This window comes from Arabidopsis thaliana (genome assembly GCF_000001735.4).
Source record: "Arabidopsis thaliana chromosome 1 sequence".
NCBI lineage: Eukaryota > Viridiplantae > Streptophyta > Magnoliopsida > Brassicales > Brassicaceae > Arabidopsis > Arabidopsis thaliana.
The window spans coordinates 18,290,031-18,312,747 of NC_003070.9; the positions used below are offsets into that span (position 1 = coordinate 18,290,031).

Genomic DNA, 22,717 nt, shown 5'->3' on the forward strand with positions numbered 1-22,717 from the left:
ACTAAACACAATAAGAAAACAATTTTATAGAATACTATAGGTCTTAAAAGATAGTATATTTTATTTTCATTTGATGAAATTACATATTTGACTATGTTTCTAATTGAAAAAAAAAAAATTTATTAAAATATCCATAAAAATGAAATGATAAAATTTATTAAAATTAAATGGGCTGACCTTGTAATAATATAGGGAGCAGGTCGGAGACTCAGAGAGTGAGCTTTTCTTGCTCGTCCATTTATTAATAATTTCATTAAAGAGAAAATCTGTAGAGTTGACACTTTTTAAAGTCTAATTATTAGGGATATATACGTAATTTGGTTTGAAAATAAATATCAAAATCTAGCTAACTTGATATCAGTATGGGTAAAAGATAGGAGTACCTTTTGTTGTTGATTTAATTGACGATCTAGTGTTAACCCAGAGAATTCTAATTAGATTAGCCTCTTTCTCTCATCCGAAAGTTGAAGTTTAATAAGTTAATCTGATATTTGTAAATAACTTGAACAGTAAATCATAAACAAAGAAAAACTGATTTGGTTGCACAATTTAATTAGTGAGGTGAGGTCTATCACAATCACTGGTTACTATAGTGATAAAGATCCTGATTATGACAGTGACTGTGAGCTGGTGAGGTCTAAGAGTACAAAAACAAATGATCTAAGTTATCAAACTATAAACTATATAATTCGAAATATATTAATTTTGTTAAATCCAAAACCAAATTGCATGCAAATGGTCAGTTTGTAAATAGTCTACGTTTGGTCCAATTACTCTTTACTCTTAAGGTTCTTTACTATATTCAAACCCACTAAATCTACTTGCATATAACACATAGAGACACAAAAATTAGTATTTAAAACATTTAGATAACAAACAAAAGAAAGAGAGGCTCCTAATAAAGGCGCAATTAAAAACCGGTCAGAAATACACCAATTGTGAGACTCAAGAAGTTATTGCTCAACTACTTCCTCTAACTCATAACCACAATCTCCAAACTTCACCACCGATTCACAGAGACTTTTATTAACCTTCAAAACATTATTTATTATTCCAATCTTCAAAGAGAGACACTCACACTCCTTATCTTCTTCATTCCTCCATCCTATTTTTCTTCTTCGCCAAAGTGTTATTCCTCAACTTTATATATTACACAAATGTCTTTAGCCGCGGATAATGTGTTGTTGGTGGAAGAAGGAAGGCCAGCCACAGCGGAACATCCATCGGCCGGACCGGTTTATCGATGTAAATACGCTAAAGATGGCCTCCTCGATCTCCCTACCGATATTGATTCTCCTTGGCAGTTCTTTAGGTATGGATCTTGATACCCTTTACATTTATTATACTTAAAAAAAAATTCGGTTCAATGCTGATTAATGTAAGCTAAATTAATAACAATTCTTGTATAAGATATGTATTAATTTGATATAGAAACTTGTCTCACTCTTCTCTGTGTATTCTTATTTCAGTGAGGCTGTGAAGAAATATCCGAATGAGCAAATGTTGGGCCAACGCGTAACGACTGATTCTAAGGTACAAATATTATAATACTATAGTCTCTAATATTACTTTATACTTTTTTATGTAGACTATTAACTAATATAATTTCATTATTTATCAACAATTTCAAGCATTAATGTGTGTGTATGTAGGTCGGTCCATACACGTGGATCACATATAAGGAAGCGCACGACGCTGCAATTCGGATTGGATCAGCAATCAGAAGCCGAGGCGTTGATCCGGTACATTATTACTATGTTATGACATGATCCAATCAATCAAGTATATAATTTATTTGAAAGACATTGGCCAAAAAAAAAGGTTCTTATTTTTCTTACTTTTTTTGTGGAGTAGGGACACTGTTGTGGTATTTACGGAGCTAATTGTCCAGAATGGATTATTGCAATGGAGGTAAAAAAAAATTGACCTATATCTAAAATTTAGGGTTCAATTTTCCTTTTTATTATAGAGTTTTTTTTGTTTTGAAAGAAATATAGATGATTGAGATTGAGAAGGGCCTTTTGTTATAGAGTTTCTCTAAGTTGTTATATTGCAGGCCTGCATGAGCCAAGGGATCACCTACGTGCCTCTATACGATTCTTTAGGTACCCTCTATACGTTGATATATACGTACCGATCAATATATATACAACATTTTATCTTAGGCTTGTCTTCATATTATATATATTCATGAGTTATGAAAACCTAATCCGAGGTTGAATGTCGATGTAACAGGCGTAAACGCAGTTGAATTCATCATCAACCACGCCGAGGTTTCGCTAGTATTTGTTCAAGAGAAGACAGTTTCATCGGTAAGTCAATTTTTTTAATTGAAATCAGTCATACCATAACTTTCATTTTAGGTTTCTTGTCCAACAAGAAAGTATTTTTGTTTTGCTTTTGTAATTAACTCTTGAAAGTTTTTCTGCAGATCTTATCGTGCCAAAAGGGATGTTCTTCGAATTTGAAGAGTAAGTTACATGTCTTTAAAAATCGATAATATTTTGTATAAATATGATCTTAAAATCTAAGATAGTTCTTTTGCTTTGACTTACGGTTTTAGCTATTGTGAGCTTCGGGGAAGTCTCGAGTACACAAAAGGAAGAAGCTAAGAACCAATGTGTTTCTTTATTTTCATGGAATGAGTTCTCACTAATGGTCAGTGTTTAGAACTAGACGAAAAATATAACTTCTATAATTTACAAACATTTTGACTTATAGGGTTAACTTTATCAAGATTTGAATTTCTTTCTCTCGTGGGTCTTAAATAAGTATTTGAAAATCTTATCAGGGAAACTTAGATGAGGCAAATCTACCTCGTAAGCGAAAGACAGACATCTGCACAATAATGTACACAAGCGGGACGACTGGAGAACCCAAAGGTGTAATCTTAAACAACGCAGCAATTTCGGTCCAGGTTTTATCCATAGACAAAATGCTTGAAGTCACTGATCGATCGGTAATTTTTTTGTTACAATTTAGCAGACACATGATTACATAATTGGAAATTATATTTTGGTTTATTTCTTTGGAAATTTTGTAGTGTGACACGAGCGATGTGTTCTTCTCGTACTTGCCATTAGCACATTGCTATGATCAAGTCATGGAGATTTACTTTTTATCTAGAGGCTCCTCTGTTGGATACTGGCGTGGCGTAAGCAAAATTTTCTCTTAATTTTGAATCCTTTTTTCCCACAAAATGCCCATTATATTTTCTGATTTTTTTTTTAAATTTGAGACAGGACATTCGGTACCTGATGGATGATGTTCAAGCTCTTAAACCTACTGTGTTTTGCGGTGTTCCACGAGTTTACGACAAACTATATGCCGGTATAATACTTTTGATCAAGTCGAAAATTCGAGTTTACCCTCATTTTATTCAAGTTTTACTGAATTTTCTTCTATTTTATATGGCTGCAGGTATAATGCAAAAAATATCAGCTAGTGGCTTGATACGCAAGAAACTGTTTGATTTTGCTTATAACTAGTACGTTTTCTATGTTTCTCCAAATTATTATAAAGAAAAACACGGATCTTGGAATTATCTTTAAAATCATCTTGTGAATACAGCAAATTGGGAAATATGAGAAAAGGATTCTCTCAAGAAGAAGCTTCTCCTCGTCTAGACAGACTTATGTTCGATAAGGTTAGTGTATTTATCTATGATGTAGAAATAAAAATTATTAAATTTTGTAGTCACTGATTACAATAAATGTTATGATCTTCTCCTAGCCTTCTCAAATGGAAGATAAGATGGAAATAACATGTAATATAGACTTACAGTTTCAGAAAATTTAAATTGTGACAGATAAAAGAAGCATTAGGAGGAAGAGCTCATATGTTGTTATCAGGAGCAGCGCCTCTACCTCGTCATGTAGAGGAGTTCTTGAGAATCATTCCTGCCTCTAATCTCTCTCAAGGTTATGGTAAGTGTACCTAAACCGAATTTCGAGTCATACACCGATCTCTTGGTTTGGGCTAAGCCGATTCTAATGAAATGTGACAGGATTGACTGAGAGTTGTGGGGGAAGCTTCACGACCTTAGCCGGAGTATTTTCTATGGTGGGGACAGTGGGTGTGCCAATGCCCACGGTGGAGGCAAGGCTAGTGTCCGTACCAGAGATGGGTTACGACGCCTTTTCCGCTGACGTGCCGAGAGGAGAGATTTGTCTTAGAGGAAATTCAATGTTTTCTGGTTACCATAAAAGACAAGATCTAACTGATCAAGTCCTAATCGATGGATGGTTCCACACAGGTATTGTTGTTGATCCAACTAGTTATGGAGTAGATAAAAATTGGAAAAATGTTTTGAATGTTTAAATGTATATCCAACTAGTTATGTGTAGGTAAAAATTGGAAAAATGTTGATCTAGATGAAGCAGAACGGATCATGAATATCACATAAATCGAATATATCCGCTTTGCATTAACTTTTAGTTGTAACAAATAATATGATTGAAAAGCAAGTGATAGTAATTGGTAGAAGAGTGGCTGGTTTTTCCACTCGTATGTCTCGAATGGTTATTTTGAAATTTACTTAAAATGGATATGTAGACTCTAAAACTTAGTCTATATTTTAACCATTAGATTGTTAGTTACAAAAGCAACTTGTATTGGATAATGTTGAAATTTGATTTCATTTATATGAGTAGGAGATATTGGAGAATGGCAAGAAGATGGATCAATGAAGATCATCGATAGGAAGAAGAACATCTTCAAGTTGTCTCAAGGTGAATATGTTGCTGTTGAAAACCTCGAAAACACTTACTCAAGATGTCCCCTCATTGCTCAGGTATGTAATTATTAAAATTATGTTTTCAATACTATAATCATAGTAATTGAATAATTGTTATCTAATAATTGTACTATCTACCAATAATTGTGACAGATATGGGTCTATGGCAACAGCTTCGAGTCATTTTTGGTAGGTGTGGTTGTACCTGATAGAAAAGCTATTGAAGATTGGGCTAAACTCAATTACCAATCTCCCAATGATTTCGAATCTCTATGTCAAAATCTCAAAGCTCAAAAATACTTCTTGGATGAGCTTAACTCTACCGCAAAGCAATATCAAGTACGTACACTTATGATTATCACATTTAAAATTTGAAATGGTTTACATTAACGTTGAGAATAATACTTATTTTGTTATATTTGTAGCTTAAAGGATTTGAAATGTTAAAAGCTATTCATTTAGAACCAAACCCTTTTGATATTGAAAGAGATCTTATTACTCCAACTTTCAAGCTGAAAAGGCCACAGCTCCTCCAACATTACAAGGTGATCCTTTCTCTACTCACTTTCTTCTTTTCTTTTCGATCTAACTTCTAATTTTCTGCGTTTACGTTTGTATTTCCATTATAACATAGAAATATGTAAACCATGGAAACGCAAACGAAAACAGAAAAATAAAAGAACCTTAATTACATATTAGGATGGATCACCAGAATAATTTTCGTGATTTGTTGCAAATGTACTATGATCGTGAACTTGTCTAATGCATATTACTTGTTATACTATCCATTTTTAAGATTGTAAAACGATTTTTTTTTTTTTACTTCAGGGCATAGTTGATCAACTTTATTCAGAAGCAAAGAGGTCCATGGCATAGATAATTAGATACCGATCGGCTATTCATTTTCTGATGCTATTTGGGTTTGTATGATATGTTACAAAATTGTGTTCGGATCCTCTCATCATGTGATTCTTGTTACACTAAATTTATAGTTTGGAAACTATATATATACTATTAAGCAACGTTTACTAAAGATTTCTTGATACATTTTGATTTATCTTTTAGTTGTCCATACTTTTGATACTATGATAAGAAAAACCTCAAAAGAGTATCGAAATTTTAACTTTTCATCGTTTAAAAGCAATTCTCACTTCTCCCATCTTTTTATATATGATAATTTTCTAATGGTTGGGATTATTTTTCTTTCTGGAAGATTGACCAATCAGAAAACGACACAGCATATTAAGTTAGCAAAAAGAATCTCCAAAAAAAAAAAAAAACATTTCGCACAGCCCCACCCATTTCAAGATTTTTTCGTCCATACGAATCTCCTACCGTACGAGACTCTCGAGACCCTTCATCTAGAGGTTTAAAATATGAAAATTTTAAAGAAAACTTTTAACCACATTAGTATTTGCATTCAGAATTTTGATAAATACTGGATTTCTACACTAATTATTAACATAGTTATCCTAAGAGTTGAAGTCAATGTTTGATTAAGAAAAAATTATCTTGATTTCCCGTTTTGAGTTGAAGACACAATTATTAACCTTAAGTGGTCCATATGATGCCAACACAAAAGGTAAATATCTTTTTCTTGGTGGGTTAATTCATCTATTAAACCTGAAAATAATGTATGTATAAATCAACTAAACTAATCATTCTCATACGATTGATTCATCATCGTAATCAGAAAAGTTACAGAAACAAATTAGTCCTTAGAACTAAAACATATCACGTATTGTTCGTATTAAAAGAGCATTGGATTTTCTAGATTGATTCTAAACTAAATAAAACTAAAAGAGACGTAAGTAAACATACTAACATGATCTAGTTTTTCTTGTCCGCTAAACGAAGTTGGAAACCAAAAATAAGTTTTGCGAACCGACAGGTGTCCGGAGTCCATAAATTGATCATCCAAATATTAATTCATGGTCAAAGACTAAATACATATGATTAGCAATAATCATATTTACATTGCACATGTCTCGACGACAAAACGGATGAGAAAAACGGATTATCAGGAGATCTACCCACGTGGCATGTAATAATCTTTTGTTTGTTGGCAATGCATGTAATAAACTATGAGCAGTGATTACTTCAGCAAATCATAAAAATTAATAAAAGCAGATCCTTGTAATGTTTCGGTCCGCCAAACAAGGCCAGATGTGTTGGGCGATCTCAATACAAATGCTAATAAGCATCTTTAGACTATTATTATAAGTTTGTTTATACAACTGATTAAGCTAAAACGAGTAATACAAGTGCAACAGCAGCCCAGGAGACACAATTATTTAACTATTAATCTATAATAATATTTTGTAGATACGCTCAATTGATACGCTTACGTACTTAGAATTCTTATACATTCGTTTTCTTGCTTGATTAAGAGTTCTTTTATTTTTGGTTCTTTAACTCTAGAGTTCTGGTGGAACGTAACTTTTTTTTAATGAATTTTTTAAAACGATTTATACCAAACAGAAGTAACAAGAAAAAATTACTTGTTAGCTAATTTTATGATTATTTTCAGAATAAAATATATAGGAAAGCCATAAAATTACGCTAGTGATTAATTACAAATGATAACACATTTTTTCAAATAATTGCGAATAGAGGAGCTCGTGTTATTGCGCAAAGTGTTTTAGATCGAGGAGTATAAGTTCGCTCTTACGTCGCCTCTAGCCATCCGTCTTGGCTAAACGATCTCTTTATGCTTCTACCATGATTTTTCGTCATGTATCATCACATCAGCCAAAAGTTGTTATGTCACCATCTTCGTCAGAGCGCTGACCCACTTTAAGGAGTACTTTCGTCCACTGAATTCCACGTGGACCAAAATGTGGCAGATTTTGAAAAGAGTTTCAGAATATAGCTGGGATTGAAAGAAATAAAGTGGAATATGGCAGATTTTACAAGATTCCCTTATATAAATGGTTTAGGTTTAGTAGAAAGATCATTTTGTACTGTATTCTTATATGTAAATTTTTGTAAGCTGTTTCGTTAACCTTAAAAGATCAATATATGGATTCTAGTTAACAAAAAAAAAAAAAAGATAAATTGCAAATGATGTAACGGGATTATATGAATTGATTAACAACTAAGAAAAGTGATCAACATATTATTGACACAATGTTTAATTATTACTTCCTCTTTTTTGTTTTTTTCAGAAAAATTTACAGTAAACTTTGATTCAAACTCTAAATTACTTTTAGTAAAAATATTGAAATATATATACTTTGAGTTATTATTTCGCTTATTGTCGACGGATAAATTAAAAGCCAGTAAAATTGTTTTTCATTTGGCGTACTAATTAATTAAACTAATCGCGTAGATTGTATGTATATTATTATCTATGGACACGAACTGGGCACGTGTATATGTTATTTTTTTGGGGGTCAAAAGCACGTATAAATGTTAGATGATCTGATATTTATCTTTAAGATATTTTAAAAGCATTTTTAGTCTTTTAGATACTTAAGTAAAATATCTTTATAGATATTTTTAAAGGCATGACAGTTAATTACTTGTATTTAACCAAAAAGAAACAGTTTTCTTGTGGAAGCAAATAATAAATGGATCAACATGCTACATACATCAAAGTCAACGGAATCTTGCCACGTTTCAAATCCTACCATTTTAGGACTATAATAAGTTAAATTACGCCACAAACATGATACATCAAAGATTCAAAGTCAACAGAACCTTGCTACGTTTCAAAACCTACCAATTTGAGATTATAATAAGTTAAATACGTATTATTATACAGATGCACTGAACATTTATACACCTCGATCGTTTTCTTCCTAGTTTGGTTTTTAAAGTTAATATTTGTTAGAAAGAAGAATAAGATACACACATGACATACTACAAATTGCAATTTACTAAATGTCAACACTTCAATTTTATTTTTTTTGGTAAAAATGTCATTAACCAGTAAAATGTTGATTTGTTATGATAACAGATATACTCAGCTAGTTTCTTTTTTTCTTCTTCTTTTGTAATGATACGTATTTATATATGGTTTCAGTATACATGTGAGCGGTTGCTTGCACCAAAAACAAGACATTATAATTACAATCGTTTTAGCATTTTCCTTTGGATGCATGTCGTTTCTATTTGAAAAATGAGTCAACTTTCAATTGAAAAGTTTTTTTTTTTATATGAGTGATTCCCATTTAGTTCCTTTTGAATTTCTAAGACTTGGATGAATCACTTACCACTATATATGTGTAATTCAGTTTATGCGTATCTTACAGTGGATCACATATACTTTAGCTTCAAATAATTACTTAGACCCATTGTTTACCTTAATTGTTGGCGCTTTGGACCGGCTCTAGTGATATATGTGTCTTATTATACAAAATTTTGATGGGTAAGGTCACTTGCCATTCACAAATTTAAGGAGCACATAATTATATATATAAAGGATACACAAAGTTATATATGTAAAACATACACACAATTTTTTTTGTATATGTAAAAAGGATTAAAAAAATTATATATGTAAAAAGGGTATAAAAGAAAAATTATTTGTAAAAAACATAAATTATATCTTTTAAATTTGTCCCAAATCATCTTAAATGTATGAGCCGACACTATGCTAAAATACCAATTTATAGTTCATGCCAAATAATTAAAATCATAATTCACATGCACATAAAAACTAGCAAATAGTATTTTATTATTAGAATTGATGATAGTTTATAGAAAGAAAACCAAGTATAGCAATCAACAATCATAGACGCACTGGCAGAACTTTTGCCAACACGTGCCTTTTCCATTCTTGTAAGCCTTAAGACACTCAGCGGCACACCAGTTTGCTTCACATACTTCTGGAAATGTTATTTCAAAATAGTTAACACAGTTTGCTCCTTGCGTCTCCTTAGTCGCCATTCCTAAACACATAAAACATTACTCAACTTGTTATAATAAAAAAGCGACGAATAAAAGAAAAATATGAAATAAAAGAGAAGACACATGAAAATGCGTATTATGAATTCATATTTTAAATTATTAATCATATAATATGTCAAAAGTGTGAAGTAAACCTAGAACAAGAATGGCCATAAAGATAACAATAACGGTGGGTTTAGACATCTTTGATGATACAATAGAAATGAAAACTTGAAAATAATAAGCAATGGATATTATGAATAGTGTATATATAAGAAATTAGATGCATGCATGAAAAGAATAGTAAATTCTGAAACGGCTAAAGATCAGAACAAAATAAATAGAAAAATCTCTAAAAATTAACTAAAAGTGAAAATTGACTATAAATGATCAAAACATATACTACTAAAAAGTCATAAAAGCAATCAACAAATACTGAAATTTTTTTATTAAAAACAGGAAAAACAGCCAACAATTAATTAGAGACATGTTGTAAAATAGAAAATAATTATAAAAGATATAGACAGAAACAAAACTATGAATCAAAGCAAAAACCTTTTTATGTTTTGTTAAAGAACTAAAAACATTTCCCCTAACACTTTTAACTAATAACTAGATTTTAACCCGCGGTACACCGGGGGGACAATTTATTTTTTAAAGTTAGTGTATATAAAAATTTGTAAATTGTATTTATCTATAAAATATTTTTATTTTATAGTTTACAACTGTTATTAAGTAACGTCCTGCCAAACCCGTCCCGCAAAACCCATCCTGCAAAAAAAACTATTTACTTTATTAATGTTGATCTTATTTATGAATCATTGTCTAAATATTTTAGTCGATGCGGGATGTTGAACCCACACATTTTTCGCCAATTGGTTAATATATGTTCATTTTTAAAATTTTGAATCACAAAATATGACGGAATTTTTTTTGAGATTTTTTAAACTATATATTAATAATGATGTTAAATTTTTTGATATATTAAACTTTTTATAAGTTTAAATATTAATAATGTTTTATAAAGTTTAAATATATAAATAATAATGTTTAAAAAAATATATATTTTTTGCCTTATAGGTAATGACATAATAACTCTAAAAGCAAAGATTTAGAAGATTTAAATCGTTAATTAAATATTTTTATTTCTAAATAATTAATGTCAATAGCATGACATTGTAAATAAGTTCAAATACAGGATTTATTTATTTAAACAAAAAACGTTTAATAAGAATAATATTTATTTAAATAAAAAATTTTGTTTTAAAATATTGATAACAAATATGTTTATGCTAATTTTAAGGGATTAATGTGAAGTTTGTTTGGATTAAATTTGATTGATAATGTGATTGACAATTTAAATTAAGAATTTAAAGTAAAATTAATTATTTTGGAAAACAATTAATGCTAATGGCATTGGGTTGTAAATAAGTCCAACTCTAAGATTTATTTGTTAAAATGGCTGCAAAAATGTATATATAGATTTAAAAAAAACAAATAAAGTAGTATAAATATCGTAAAAATTTAAACTAAGCTATTCGTTATTAATTTATTTTATTAAGAGACAAATTAATTTAATTTAAGAAAGCACGAAAAATGGGACATGACAAGTGAACCTCGTGATCTTCCAAAGCAGATTCAAAATAATACTCCTTCCATTTTCATTTCTACCCTCTTTAAATATTTAATGACCATTTTACTCCTATTTAGAAATTGTTTTAGGTTAACAAAATGAAATATTAATATTTTTCGTCTAATATTTTTCTCGCAAAAAACAATTTTTGGAGGGAAATAGATTTACAAGGGATTTTAAAACCCAAAAGATTTGCAAAAGATTTTAAAAGATTTACAAAGGATTTTAAAAGATTTACAATGGATTTTAAAGGGGTTTAAAAGATTTACAAAGGTTTTTTAAAGATTTTTAAAGGGTTTTAAATTGTTTTAAAGGGTTTTAAAGTACATACAAGCGATTTTAAAAGGATTTTAAAAGATTTACAAACGATTTTAAAAGAGTTTTAAAATATTTATAAGAAATTTAAAAGGGTTTTAAAAAATTTACAAAGGTTTTTTATAAGGGTTTTAAAATATTTACAAGAGATTTTTAAAGGGTTTTAAAGGGTTTTAAAATATTTTTAAAGAATTTACAAGAATACCCTTTAAAAACTCTTGTAAATGTTTTAAAACCTTTTAAAATCCCTTGTAAATCTTTTAAAACCTTTTTAAAATTTTTGGTAAATACTTTAAAACTCTTTAAAATCCCTTGTAAATCTTTTAAAACCCTTTTAAAATTTTTGGTAAATACTTTAAAACTCTTTTAAAATCTCTTGTAAATCTTTTAAAACCCTTTAAAAAAACTTTTTTAAATTTTTTAAAGCCCTTTAAAATTCTTTGTAAATCTTTTAAAACCCTTTAAAAATCTCTTGTAAATTTTTTAAAACCCTTTTAAAATCCCTTGTAAATTTGTTTCATGCCAAAAAAATTTACAAAGATTTTTAAAAGGTTTTTTTGGTTGAGAAAAAATTTGTTACGAAAAAAAAATTTGGCGGGAAATTTTTTTTTTGGCGGAAAAGAAGTTTGGCGTAAAAATAAATTTTGGCGCCAAAAAATTGGCGGGAAAATTTCAGTTTCCAATTACTTGTTCCTATTAGATGAGGGTAATTTAGTCATTTTGTTCGAGGGAAGGGGTATTTTTAAAAATGAACAACACAAAAGGGTATTATTGCAAAAAGATAATAAAAAGGATAATTTTGCAAATATCTCAAAAAAACAAACACAACTTATGCTAATGGCCTAGTAAAATAGAATGTGCGTGCAAGTTTTAAGAAATTCGTTACATACTAGTACTTAGATTGGAAATCACTTGGAATACCTAAATAAAATGCATAAAATAACGGGTGTGTAATGACGAATTCATTTTTTTAATTACTAGCAAGGACGTCATGAGAACTATACTAAAATTTGAATTGTGGACCGAAAAAGGTTTTCTGTATAATAATCCGTTGTTCGAAGTCTATAAATGACTAAATGTTAGCTATGAAATGTGTTAGCAAAGTATATTACATCCAAAATTGATAATACACTTTAACAATCAAAATTGATAATACACTTTAATTGTAATAAAATAGACATTTTAAAGGCTTTTGACTCGGTGCAATGACCATTTTTGTTGAATGTCTTGAAGGCTTTAGACTTATCAGACAAATTTGTTCACTCGACCTACTTATGTGTTTCTACGGCTACCTTTTCAGATTTTAGTGCAAGTAAATAGGGAATTGACTGGGTTTTCCGAATCGAAAGAGATCTTAGGTAGGATTGCTCTCTCTCTTCTTACATTTTCGTGATTTGTATGAATGTACTCTTATATCTTCTTGATAGGACTGCAACAAAGAGGAAATTTTGGTTACCACCCTAGGTGCAAAAATATGAAGCTTACTAATCTATGTTTTGCGGATGATATAATGGTTTTCTCGGATGGAAAGATCACTTTGATGGAAGGTATTCTAAAGGTTTTTAACGAATTTGCAGTGGCTTCTGGACTAAACATCATCCTAGAAAAATCCACCTTATTCTTGACTTGTGTCTCAAACCCTACCCGAGAAGAAATCTTAACATATTTTCTTTTGAAGCTGGATCCCTACTTGTTCGCTACTTGGGGCTACCCTTGCTGACTAAGCGTATGTCTCTGGATGATTCTCTGCCCCTTGTTGAGAAAATCAGAACCAGAATTAGCTAGGAAACATAGATTCTTATCTTATGTCTTTCGTTTGCAGTTGCTAAGCTCGGTGATTGCTAGTCTCACAAACTTTTGGAAAATAAAAAATATTTGTACGATATTTCTTTAGTCGGACTCTGACCTAAATTCAAAGAAAAATAAGGTAGCTTGGAGTGGTGTATGTAAGCCTAGAAGTGAAGGTGGGCTAGGTTTGAAATCAATCGTTGAGATGAACAAAGTTTGTTGTTTCAAGTTGATTTGGTGGATAGTCTCAAATAACACCTCTCTTTTGGTTAACTAGATACGAAGATGACTAATTCGCTCAGCTTCGTTTTGGTCGGTCAAGGCGACCACAAATAAAGGCTCTTGGATGTGGAGGGAGGGGGTTCATAGAAGTGGTTTGCACACCTTTTGGTATGATGCTTGGAGCCCGCTTGGTCGTTTCAACGAGAGCCTTGGAGGGAGGGGGTTCATAGATTTGGGAATCTTATCTGATGCAATTGTTACGTTAGTGGTTGCTAACCAGAGATGCAAGAGTAAGGCCCTTATCTCTTATCTTACCAATTTCCACCTCGATTGATCTTAGAAGAGAAGCTTAAGCACCAAATTTAAGCCGTGGTTCTCTTCATCGAACACATGGCAACAAATTCGTCACGTACGTTAATTGGTATAAAGGAGTGTGGTTCTCTGATTCAATCCCAAGGTTTTCTTTTCTAATATGGCTTGATGTGAAGAATAGATTATCTATATGGGAGCGAATGTTAGCTTGGAACAATGCAGTAAACCCATCACTTGTTCTCTGTAATGAGCCCGTTGAGACTCTACTACATTTATTTTTTGGGTTCCCATACTCCTCACATGTTTGGAAGACACTGACTCACAAGCTTCTTTTAAGAAATTACTCAAGTAATCTCTAAGAGATTCTATCATCACTATCATCTCCAACATTCAAAGGCCACAACCTATTATATACTTCGACTAGTCCTTCAAGCAACAGTTCATACCATTTGGATGGAACGAGATAAACGGAGGCATTGTGAGCTCCCCAACCCATCTAATCAACTATTCAAATTCATCGACCGTATCAGACGCAACAAGATATCTTCAATTTAGTTTTATGCCTCTTGTAAACTTAAGGATGGACTACAGATTTGGTTCGCCTTTCGAATCTAATTTTTTTTTCTTTATTCAAATTATTTCAAAATACAATTATATATAATTTATTTTTTGTTTGAACAAAATTTTACATTTATTCCGAAAAAAAAAACTATGCAAAAGAAAATTTTAATCCAACTTCTCATCATCCTCAAAATAATGATAACAATATATCCGCTTCATTAGTAACTGTAACCTTCTTCGATCAAACAACTCATCTGCAAAGACTAGACTATTTCATTTATCTAACATTACCGTTAACAAACAAAAAACAAAAATTTACTTGGGAGTCGAAGAAGTCAAATATCTAGAAGAATACTTCTTCTTACAAAATTATAAGGAAAATTTCCCCTACTGCTTCGAGAAATACCTTTTTCCCCATTCACGTTATGTTATGCAACGTGTGAGGATAACGAGCGGACAACACAGCCCTTATCCTTATTTTATTGGTCAACCAACCCCAAAACAGATTTTAAGACGGAGTGTATTTCTTTTGTCAACTGTTTACATGGGTTAAATAAAACAGTTTCACTAAAACTTATTAAATTATCATGTCATATTGTCATGTATATAAGCTATAGCATATATACGGATGGAATATCGATTAAACCATTTTCTTTTTCACCATTGGACCATAATCAGATAATATACATAGATTGGGAACCCCAAATATTTTCACATTTTGACATATTTAGTAGCGACATTAAACTACTTCGTGAAAATACATAGGATATTATGTCAAATTGTCAACGAAACTTTTTATATTTAATAAGAAAACGAAATTAAATAATAATTAACAGAAAATACTCACAAGTGACTTTCAATGATTTTGTCTCTAACGTTTTCAATGTTTATTTTTTGGTCTCTGACTCTTCAAGGAAACTGGTAAAACCGGTGTCCCGGTAGTCATCACTCACATCTCGTCCACCACGTGTCACTCTTACACGTTCATAAGTTTTCCCACCTTTCTACGTCCGATTCTGTATTTATATACCCTAAACCCATCGTCTTCTATACATGCTCTTATTTCACAATCCCACCAAAACAAATCTCAAGAACATTTCAAGATTCAGAAAAAAGAAACTCGCAAACTTTTTTCTTTTGTTTCTGTCAACGTTCAAATAATCAAGCGATTGTTTTTTTTAACCTAGAAAAATTATGGCTATAGAAGAAAACCGAAGTCACAACGATTATCTTAGGAGGATGACTTTTGCAGCGTTCTTGAAATCTGGTTCTCTCGCCGCCGAGGAAGAAACTTACCACAGCGACGGTGATCATCATAACCAAAGCACCTTTAGCAGCAACAGCGATTCTCAGCGGCCAAGCAACGCTTCAAGTGCTAGTAGCGATTCGTCATCACCAATCTACCCATTATCTCCATGGAACCAAACTTACTACCCAAGCAACGACAACACGACGTCGTTTTCATCTGTTACTCAATCACCATGGAACCAAACTTACTCTCCGTACCACAAATCTCCATGGATTTACCAAACCAGGAACAGTGATTTCGAGGATGATCCTGATAACGGTTTGATCGGTACGGTCGTGAGACAAGAAGGACACGTGTACTCTCTCGCTGCTTCAGGTGATCTTCTTTTCACCGGTTCTGATTCCAAGAACATTCGGGTTTGGAAAGATCTTAAAGATTTCTCCGGGTTTAAATCCACAAGCGGTTTTGTTAAAGCCATTGTAGTAACCAGAGATAACCGGGTTTTCACCGGTCATCAGGATGGTAAAATCCGGGTATGGAGAGGATCAAAGAAGAACCCCGAGAAATATTCACGAGTCGGAAGTTTACCAACTCTTAAAGAATTTCTCACCAAATCGGTAAATCCTAGAAACTACGTCGAAGTCCGTCGCCGGAAAAACGTTTTGAAGATCCGACATTTCGACGCTGTGTCTTGTCTGAGCTTAAACGAAGATCTCGGTTTGCTCTACTCCGGTTCTTGGGACAAGACTCTTAAGGTCTGGAGATTGTCCGATTCAAAATGTTTAGAATCAATCGAAGCTCACGACGATGCCGTTAACACGGTGGTTTCCGGTTTCGACGATTTGGTATTTACCGGTTCAGCCGACGGAACGTTGAAAGTATGGAAACGTGAGGTACAAGGCAAAGAGATGAAGCATGTTTTGGTACAAGTGTTAATGAAACAAGAGAACGCAGTAACGGCGTTAGCTGTTAATTTAACGGACGCTGTTGTTTACTGTGGTTCGTCTGACGGAACCGTTAACTTCTGGGAACGGCAAAAGTATTTGACTCACAAAGGGACGATTCACGGCCACCGTATGGCGGTTTTGTGTCTCGCCACCGCCGGGAGTTTGCTTTTGAGCGGTGGAGCTGATAAGAATATTTGCGTTTGGAAAAGAAACGGGGACGGATCGCATACGTGTCTCTCTGTTTTGATGGATCATGAAGGACCGGTTAAGTGTTTAGCGGCGGTGGAAGAGGCGGAGGAAGATCATAACGACGGAGACGACGGTGGAGAGAAAGGGGATCAACGGTGGATAGTGTATAGTGGGAGTTTAGACAACTCCGTTAAAGTGTGGCGCGTGACGGATTACGCTTCGTAAGCGCGTGAAGAAGTATACGTGTGGACGACGTAGGAGCGTGAAGGAATGTTTCCCGGCCATGTGGTTGTATAGCGTTTTATCGTCAAAGGAGGAATTGATTGGGAGGCAACTAGTAGGTAGATTTGGTACTTGTGATGACCAATAGTGTATTGTCACGTATCATGTGACTTTGTCATCTTCTTTGGAAGTGTGAAAAAGTCTTTTGTTGTTGCGTTAGATCTTTTATTGTCTCTTGTAATGGCATGCACTTATTTTAAATCATGTGAAACTAAAAGAGGAAAGAAGGTGGAGAAAAAAAGGAAAGTAAAGATTCCGCTACAATGAGAAACAAAAAAAGATATAAGAAATGTAATAAATGTGACTATGTAAAAGTTGTTTGTTATCGAGTCTTTATTCTCTATGGTTGTTGTCAATGTTGAATGTGAATATTCCATCTTTTTAATTCTAAGGTTGTTTTTATATGTTATTTTGGAAATTTGGAATATAACATTGCAACTAAAGATTTGTAATACGTAAGATGGATTTGTTAGTTCAGGTTATTGAAAAGGCAGTGTCCCTTTGGATTAAAATTTATTTAAATGTTGATGAACATACGCAAGATGTTATCTGTCTAGTAGCATCTTTTTATATGCATATCCATGGATTTTTATGTTTTGGCTCATCTTTTTTAGGGATTTGGTTTCGGTCCACTGATTAGAAAATTCATGAGATATGAATATGTGATCCTGTAAATCACTTGTTTTACGCTTTGTTATTATTTTAACTGTTCTTCCTTACAGTTTCATTGTCATATATCTTGTAAAATTATATGTGAAACACGTGTAATCTTGTGTTTTGACGTATTTGCCTCGAATCCTATTTAAGATGTATCCTAATGATGATACTTTCAACCGAAACTAAATTATTAGATCTTATTCACATGGTGCATATATACAGCACTAGTTGTTGTTCACAACATGACTATATCAAATAACAAATACTTATTTCACCAACACAAAACTAATCCAAAATATCTGAATCTAATAAACAAATATTAAATTTAAGTTGACTAGGATATTTAACCTAATGATTTGTGCTATTGAATTATTATTGTGTTACCATTCAAACTCAAATCCGCATAATGCATGTTGTTGTTAAAAATATAGTATTAAAGATAATTTGATATCTGTAAGCTTGAGAGTATATTCAAGACAACTTCACCCTCGGTTGTCTTCGACATTAATAATGCCGTTTTCACTATTTAAATTTGGCCAAATGGGACTAATTCCGATTTCTTATTTAAATTAGCTAGATCAGTATTGACTATTGAACAAAAGATGATGCTTAGACAGCTTAGTTGATTTGGTACTTAAAGCTCCACTAAACTTTTGTTCGAGATTGTTGTGAAGAATAAACCATGCCGATAATCTTCGATTCTTCATGGTTCTCCTTATCTGTAAAATGGCATTTTTTTTAACATATTACGTTAATGATTATAAATTCTTATCAAATATGTTTTGGTACAATGTCTCGGTTTACCGGTTTATCTATTTCTATCTTGGTTTAATAAATTATATTTAAGGAACAAACCATGTTTCTATTATCGTTAATGAAGCATAATTCTAATCTAAAGAAAAGTTTGTTAGATCTAAAATGGTATCAGAGCTTTTCCCAGCTTCATTCATCTTCTTCCGCAAATTTTAATATTCTATTTACGAAGTAAGTTAATGGAAACACCCTATTGACTACTAATTAGTTTCATGTTACACTTACAGCTCATCCCTCTTTTAGAATTTAAATAATTTTCTGAAATATTAAGCACAACCGACCTTAGCTCAGTTGGTAGAGCGGAAGACTGTAGTGTTTGCAGACAATCTTTAGGTCGCTGGTTCGATTCCGGCAGGTCGGATTTTTAATGTTTTGGTGGTTTTTAAGGATCCTTCTAAAAACAAAGCCCAAGAGTTCTCTTTTTCTTGAAAAGCCCATAGATAAAAAGAATAAGATAAAAATAAAAAGCCCATAGTTCGTATAAACAACAAACCAATTCTTACTTAGTACTAATTAGTAATTTCGATCTGCAAACGTTATTTGTCAGGTTTTCTTTGTTGCTAATCTAGCAAAAACACTGTTCTAACGCAATCAAGTGTGTGTTAGTCCGGTATTAGCCTTCGATAATTATGTCGGCTTTCACTAAAAGCATTCAGGGCTTTTATAAATTTTCAGTTTAAAAGAGCCTAATTTTGGATTTACTCTGGCCTATGGGGTGTACGGAGAAAACGGTACGGCCAATCTATTTAAAATTAATTTTGTTTTACTTATTAGTAAAACATTTTTTAAAAATAAAGTTTTCGAAATGCATATTATTATCGCTAAAAATGTCTTACAATTTTCATTTAGGAGATGTTACGAACACACAAGAAAATTAAGCACACCTAAAATGATATAATTTTCTTTTAGTTTGATAAAAATTTATAGAAAACAAGGAAAGGTATATTTGGTTATATCTAGAAAACACAATGAAAGGTATATTCGGTTATATATTTGAATTGGGTAGTAAATGGATTCATCGTAATTGCCATCTTCTAATTAAGTGGAAAAACTCTTTAGTTTCCACTTGGAGTGGATGGAGAGTGACCCCAATCTATTCTCAATAGTTCATTGGCTCGTCCTTTTTTTTTGGGTCTTAATCAAAAGTTAGGTCAATTTCTTCATTATTTTTATTTTTGTGTTACATCAAAGGAGGAACATTTGCATACCAGTGATAGATTATCTTACGAAAAATTCTCTAGAAAACGTGCTTAGTCATGTTTGCAAACCAGTTTATTTATACATACTAACATTTCATATACATATAAATTATACATTGTTGTTTGTTGAAACAATCCTTCCAACCAATTGCACTCTCCATATATATTTTTCTAACTCTACATTCAAAGAAGTCACACTCGACTTTGCATCTCTAAACTTCGTGCTAATAATTAAGTGCATGCACAAACCTTTTGCATCACTATCTATAAAATATTAAAGTTTATATCTTTTCAAAAATGAAACAAAACTATAGAGAAAATGAGAAAATTAAAGCCTTTAAATGAATAAAAATTACACACGACGTTCCTCTCTGCTTTTCAAATGCTTTATGTTTCTTTATGATAATGGATATTCAGTTTCCGTTTCTGTTTCTTTTTGAAAAAGTTTTTCTTTTTTCTTTTTGAAGAAAGAATTCTGTTTCTGTTTCTTTAACCAAGTTTTCGATAACGTCTTTAATTTCTTCGCCAGAATTTTAAAGTGGTACATATTGGTGAAGCCATCTTTTCTTCTTCTTTTTCCTCATCTTTTTTAGTGGTATTAACCGTCACGCAAACACATATGATTTATCATCCATATATATAAACACTTCTTCACCAAAACCTCATACAACACCACAATTAACAGATTTATTGTTTTTGGAAATAATCAAAACTTAAAAACTATCAGAATGGGAACGTTCTTAGGACACTTTGTGCCTGGTCTCTCACTTGCTCTTCTTGGTCTTTGGCATCTCTTCAACACCATAAGATCTTACTGTCTTAAAGGCCCTGAAGCTTTCTCTGCAAAATTCTGGTTCCCTTTCCCTAAACTCAAACATCTTGAGCTTATCTTGATTCTCTTCTTCTCCTTCCTCTCCATCACTCTCCTCACCCTAGATTTCCCTAATTTCAACTTCTCCTCTCTCAAACCAGACAACCTAGAACATGCTTCCATGTTCCTCCACCTCATTATCTTTGCGTGTTTCGCTCTCTTCTGCGAGCTAACCCTTTGCTCAGATCTCTTCTCCGGTCTAATCGGAGTTCTTTCTGCCTCTGTCTTCGCTCAAGAACTCTTCCTTCTTCATTTTCATTCCACTGATCATTCAGGTCTTGAAGGTCACTACCATTTCCTTCTCCAACTCATTGCTTTCGTCTCCTTCTCCTCGGCGCTAGCTTCTGCTTCGTTCCCTAAATCCTTCTCTGCGGCTCTATTCCTCCCGATATCGGTTATGTTTCAAGGATGCTGGTTCTTGAACATGGGGTTCATGCTTTGGATCCCAGAGTATGTTCCTAGAGGTTGCGTGAGTAACATGTCAACATCTACAGACAATAATAGAAGGAGTGTTTATCATAGTGGTGCGGTGGCTTGTGAGTCCCCTGGTGCTGAGATTAGGGCAAAAGCATTGGCGAATCTGCAGTTTAGTTGGATGTTGTCTGCTATACTTATCATTACATGTGCCTTGTGCCTCAAGTATTCCGGTAAAGTTGTGTTGCCTAAGATTAGGTCATCGTTGGAGTACGAGCGTCTTTGCCGGCAAGGAAGTGATCGTTCTGCAACCGTAACGGTGGAAGCACCGGCCAGTTCCGATCAACAATAGATTTTCCTTACTTTAATTTATCATCTGAATATGATGTAATATGTACATATAGTACACTAATAAGTAGCCCTAATAATAGTTACATAATTTATAAGAGGGGGCAGAGTGTAACGCACTAATGATAGTGGACCCTTTCGCATGCTTTGTGAACTAATAAAAATTTGCATATAGCAACAACTTGGTTACGAGTTTGAAAATTAAATTTAATAACTTACTAATATATCCCTAATTCTTGCTAAACAGAAATAAAATAAATAAATTAACACTAAAACTTGGTTGTAGATGATAATAACAAATTTATATGTTTTATGTCAAAATATAACCCTCACTTAAAATGATATACCTATGATTGAAAGGTTATTTATCAAGTACATTTAAAAGAGGCTGTACAAAAAGTACATTTATATAAGAGTATACGTTGTGTTGATGAAATATTGACTGCTAAATAATTGATCATGTATAACCATTTATTATTTTCGCTTGGCCGATATCAGAAATGATGGAAAGCTTTAGTGCAATAACAAATTTTGATGAGCGTATTATCGATGATAACACTCACCAGAATATATTTTATTTTTTTTACTATATAGTTGTTAAGTACATGTAATAGTTTTGGTATCTTCTGCAACGTAGTTTTGCGGTGAAAACTTTTGTTTTGTTTATGTCTAGCAAGAATTAGTGTTGTGTGTTGAATGTTGATCAATAAGATATTTAAATTTAATTTTCAAGCCCAAACTATCCTTTGTTAACAAAATAAAATAAAATAAAACTTTTGATTGAGCAGCCAAGTTTTTATCATTGCATATATGATATATCCACCTTACCTCCATAAATTAAAATACTTCATATATATATATTTAGTTGTAATATGTAGGGTGAAAGAAAGCTAACAGAGTTAAACATTAGGGTCAAATTATTAATTTAGGAGATAATATATTGCAAATTAAACTATCAGTTTAATGCAAATCTACGTTTTACGTACAAAAAATGCAAGATTACATCCATTCAACTCATTAAAACTCATGCAATATAGTAATATACAATAGTTTTTGACGGTAACTAACTGAATTTCAGTTACTCAAACATTTTATGCAGAAAGATTTTTATGATAAATTAGAAACAAACATTTCTATATAGGGAATTAACATCACGAGTCACGAAAAAATAATCATATCTCCACAGTTTATATGGTTTTTTACTTCTTTTTTTGTCTGATCAACAAAAATTTTAGTTTATTTAACAAATCTAGTATTTACTTCATTTGTACCGTTTTTCTAGTATTTAC

General features: G+C 32.1%; 4 protein-coding genes, 1 non-coding gene and 1 pseudogene across 7 annotated transcripts; 5 read left to right on the forward strand and 1 right to left on the reverse strand.

The window, feature by feature from the left end:
- Positions 1–911: 911 nt before the first annotated feature.
- LACS2 (long-chain acyl-CoA synthetase 2) lies at positions 912–5,875 on the forward strand. 2 transcript variants are annotated; one of them, NM_103833.5, is made up of 19 exons: positions 912–1,312; positions 1,470–1,533; positions 1,653–1,742; positions 1,855–1,911; positions 2,057–2,105; positions 2,236–2,312; positions 2,432–2,471; positions 2,564–2,658; positions 2,792–2,959; positions 3,044–3,154; positions 3,243–3,330; positions 3,421–3,487; positions 3,571–3,646; positions 3,809–3,926; positions 4,007–4,255; positions 4,653–4,792; positions 4,889–5,074; positions 5,161–5,280; positions 5,564–5,875. In NM_103833.5, exons 1-19 carry the CDS (start codon positions 1,158–1,160, stop codon positions 5,609–5,611), a joined length of 1,998 nt encoding a protein of 665 aa, NP_175368.2. In that variant the 5' UTR covers positions 912–1,157; the 3' UTR covers positions 5,612–5,875. The 2 variants fall into 2 exon arrangements, with proteins under 2 accessions (NP_175368.2, NP_001321632.1); NM_001333383.1 differs by lacking the exons at positions 4,653–4,792; positions 4,889–5,074; positions 5,161–5,280; positions 5,564–5,875 and having other exon boundaries at positions 949–1,312; positions 4,007–4,614.
- A 3,524-nt stretch (positions 5,876–9,399) lies between these two features.
- Positions 9,400–9,832, reverse strand: LCR16 (low-molecular-weight cysteine-rich 16; the record flags this gene model as incomplete). Its single annotated transcript, NM_001036085.2, has 2 exons — positions 9,400–9,630; positions 9,784–9,832. 2 exons carry the CDS (start codon positions 9,830–9,832, stop codon positions 9,464–9,466), a joined length of 216 nt encoding a protein of 71 aa, NP_001031162.1. The 3' UTR covers positions 9,400–9,463.
- Positions 9,833–12,680: 2,848 nt separating this feature from the next.
- Positions 12,681–14,754, forward strand: AT1G49440 (annotated as a pseudogene; the record flags this gene model as incomplete). Its single annotated transcript has 1 exon — positions 12,681–14,754.
- Positions 14,755–15,414: 660 nt separating this feature from the next.
- AT1G49450 (Transducin/WD40 repeat-like superfamily protein) lies at positions 15,415–17,527 on the forward strand. Its single transcript, NM_103834.4, has one exon. It carries the CDS (start codon positions 15,654–15,656, stop codon positions 17,067–17,069), a length of 1,416 nt encoding a protein of 471 aa, NP_175369.1. The 5' UTR covers positions 15,415–15,653; the 3' UTR covers positions 17,070–17,527.
- Positions 17,528–18,872: 1,345 nt separating this feature from the next.
- AT1G49460 lies at positions 18,873–18,957 on the forward strand. The gene is given in 2 exon segments: positions 18,873–18,910; positions 18,922–18,957. It is a non-coding gene; the product is annotated as a tRNA-Tyr (tRNA).
- Positions 18,958–20,397: 1,440 nt separating this feature from the next.
- On the forward strand, positions 20,398–21,684 carry AT1G49470 (transmembrane epididymal protein (DUF716)). Its single transcript, NM_103835.2, has one exon. The coding sequence runs from the start codon at positions 20,524–20,526 to the stop codon at positions 21,430–21,432; it is 909 nt and encodes a 302-aa protein (NP_564546.1). The 5' UTR covers positions 20,398–20,523; the 3' UTR covers positions 21,433–21,684.
- Positions 21,685–22,717: the final 1,033 nt, after the last annotated feature.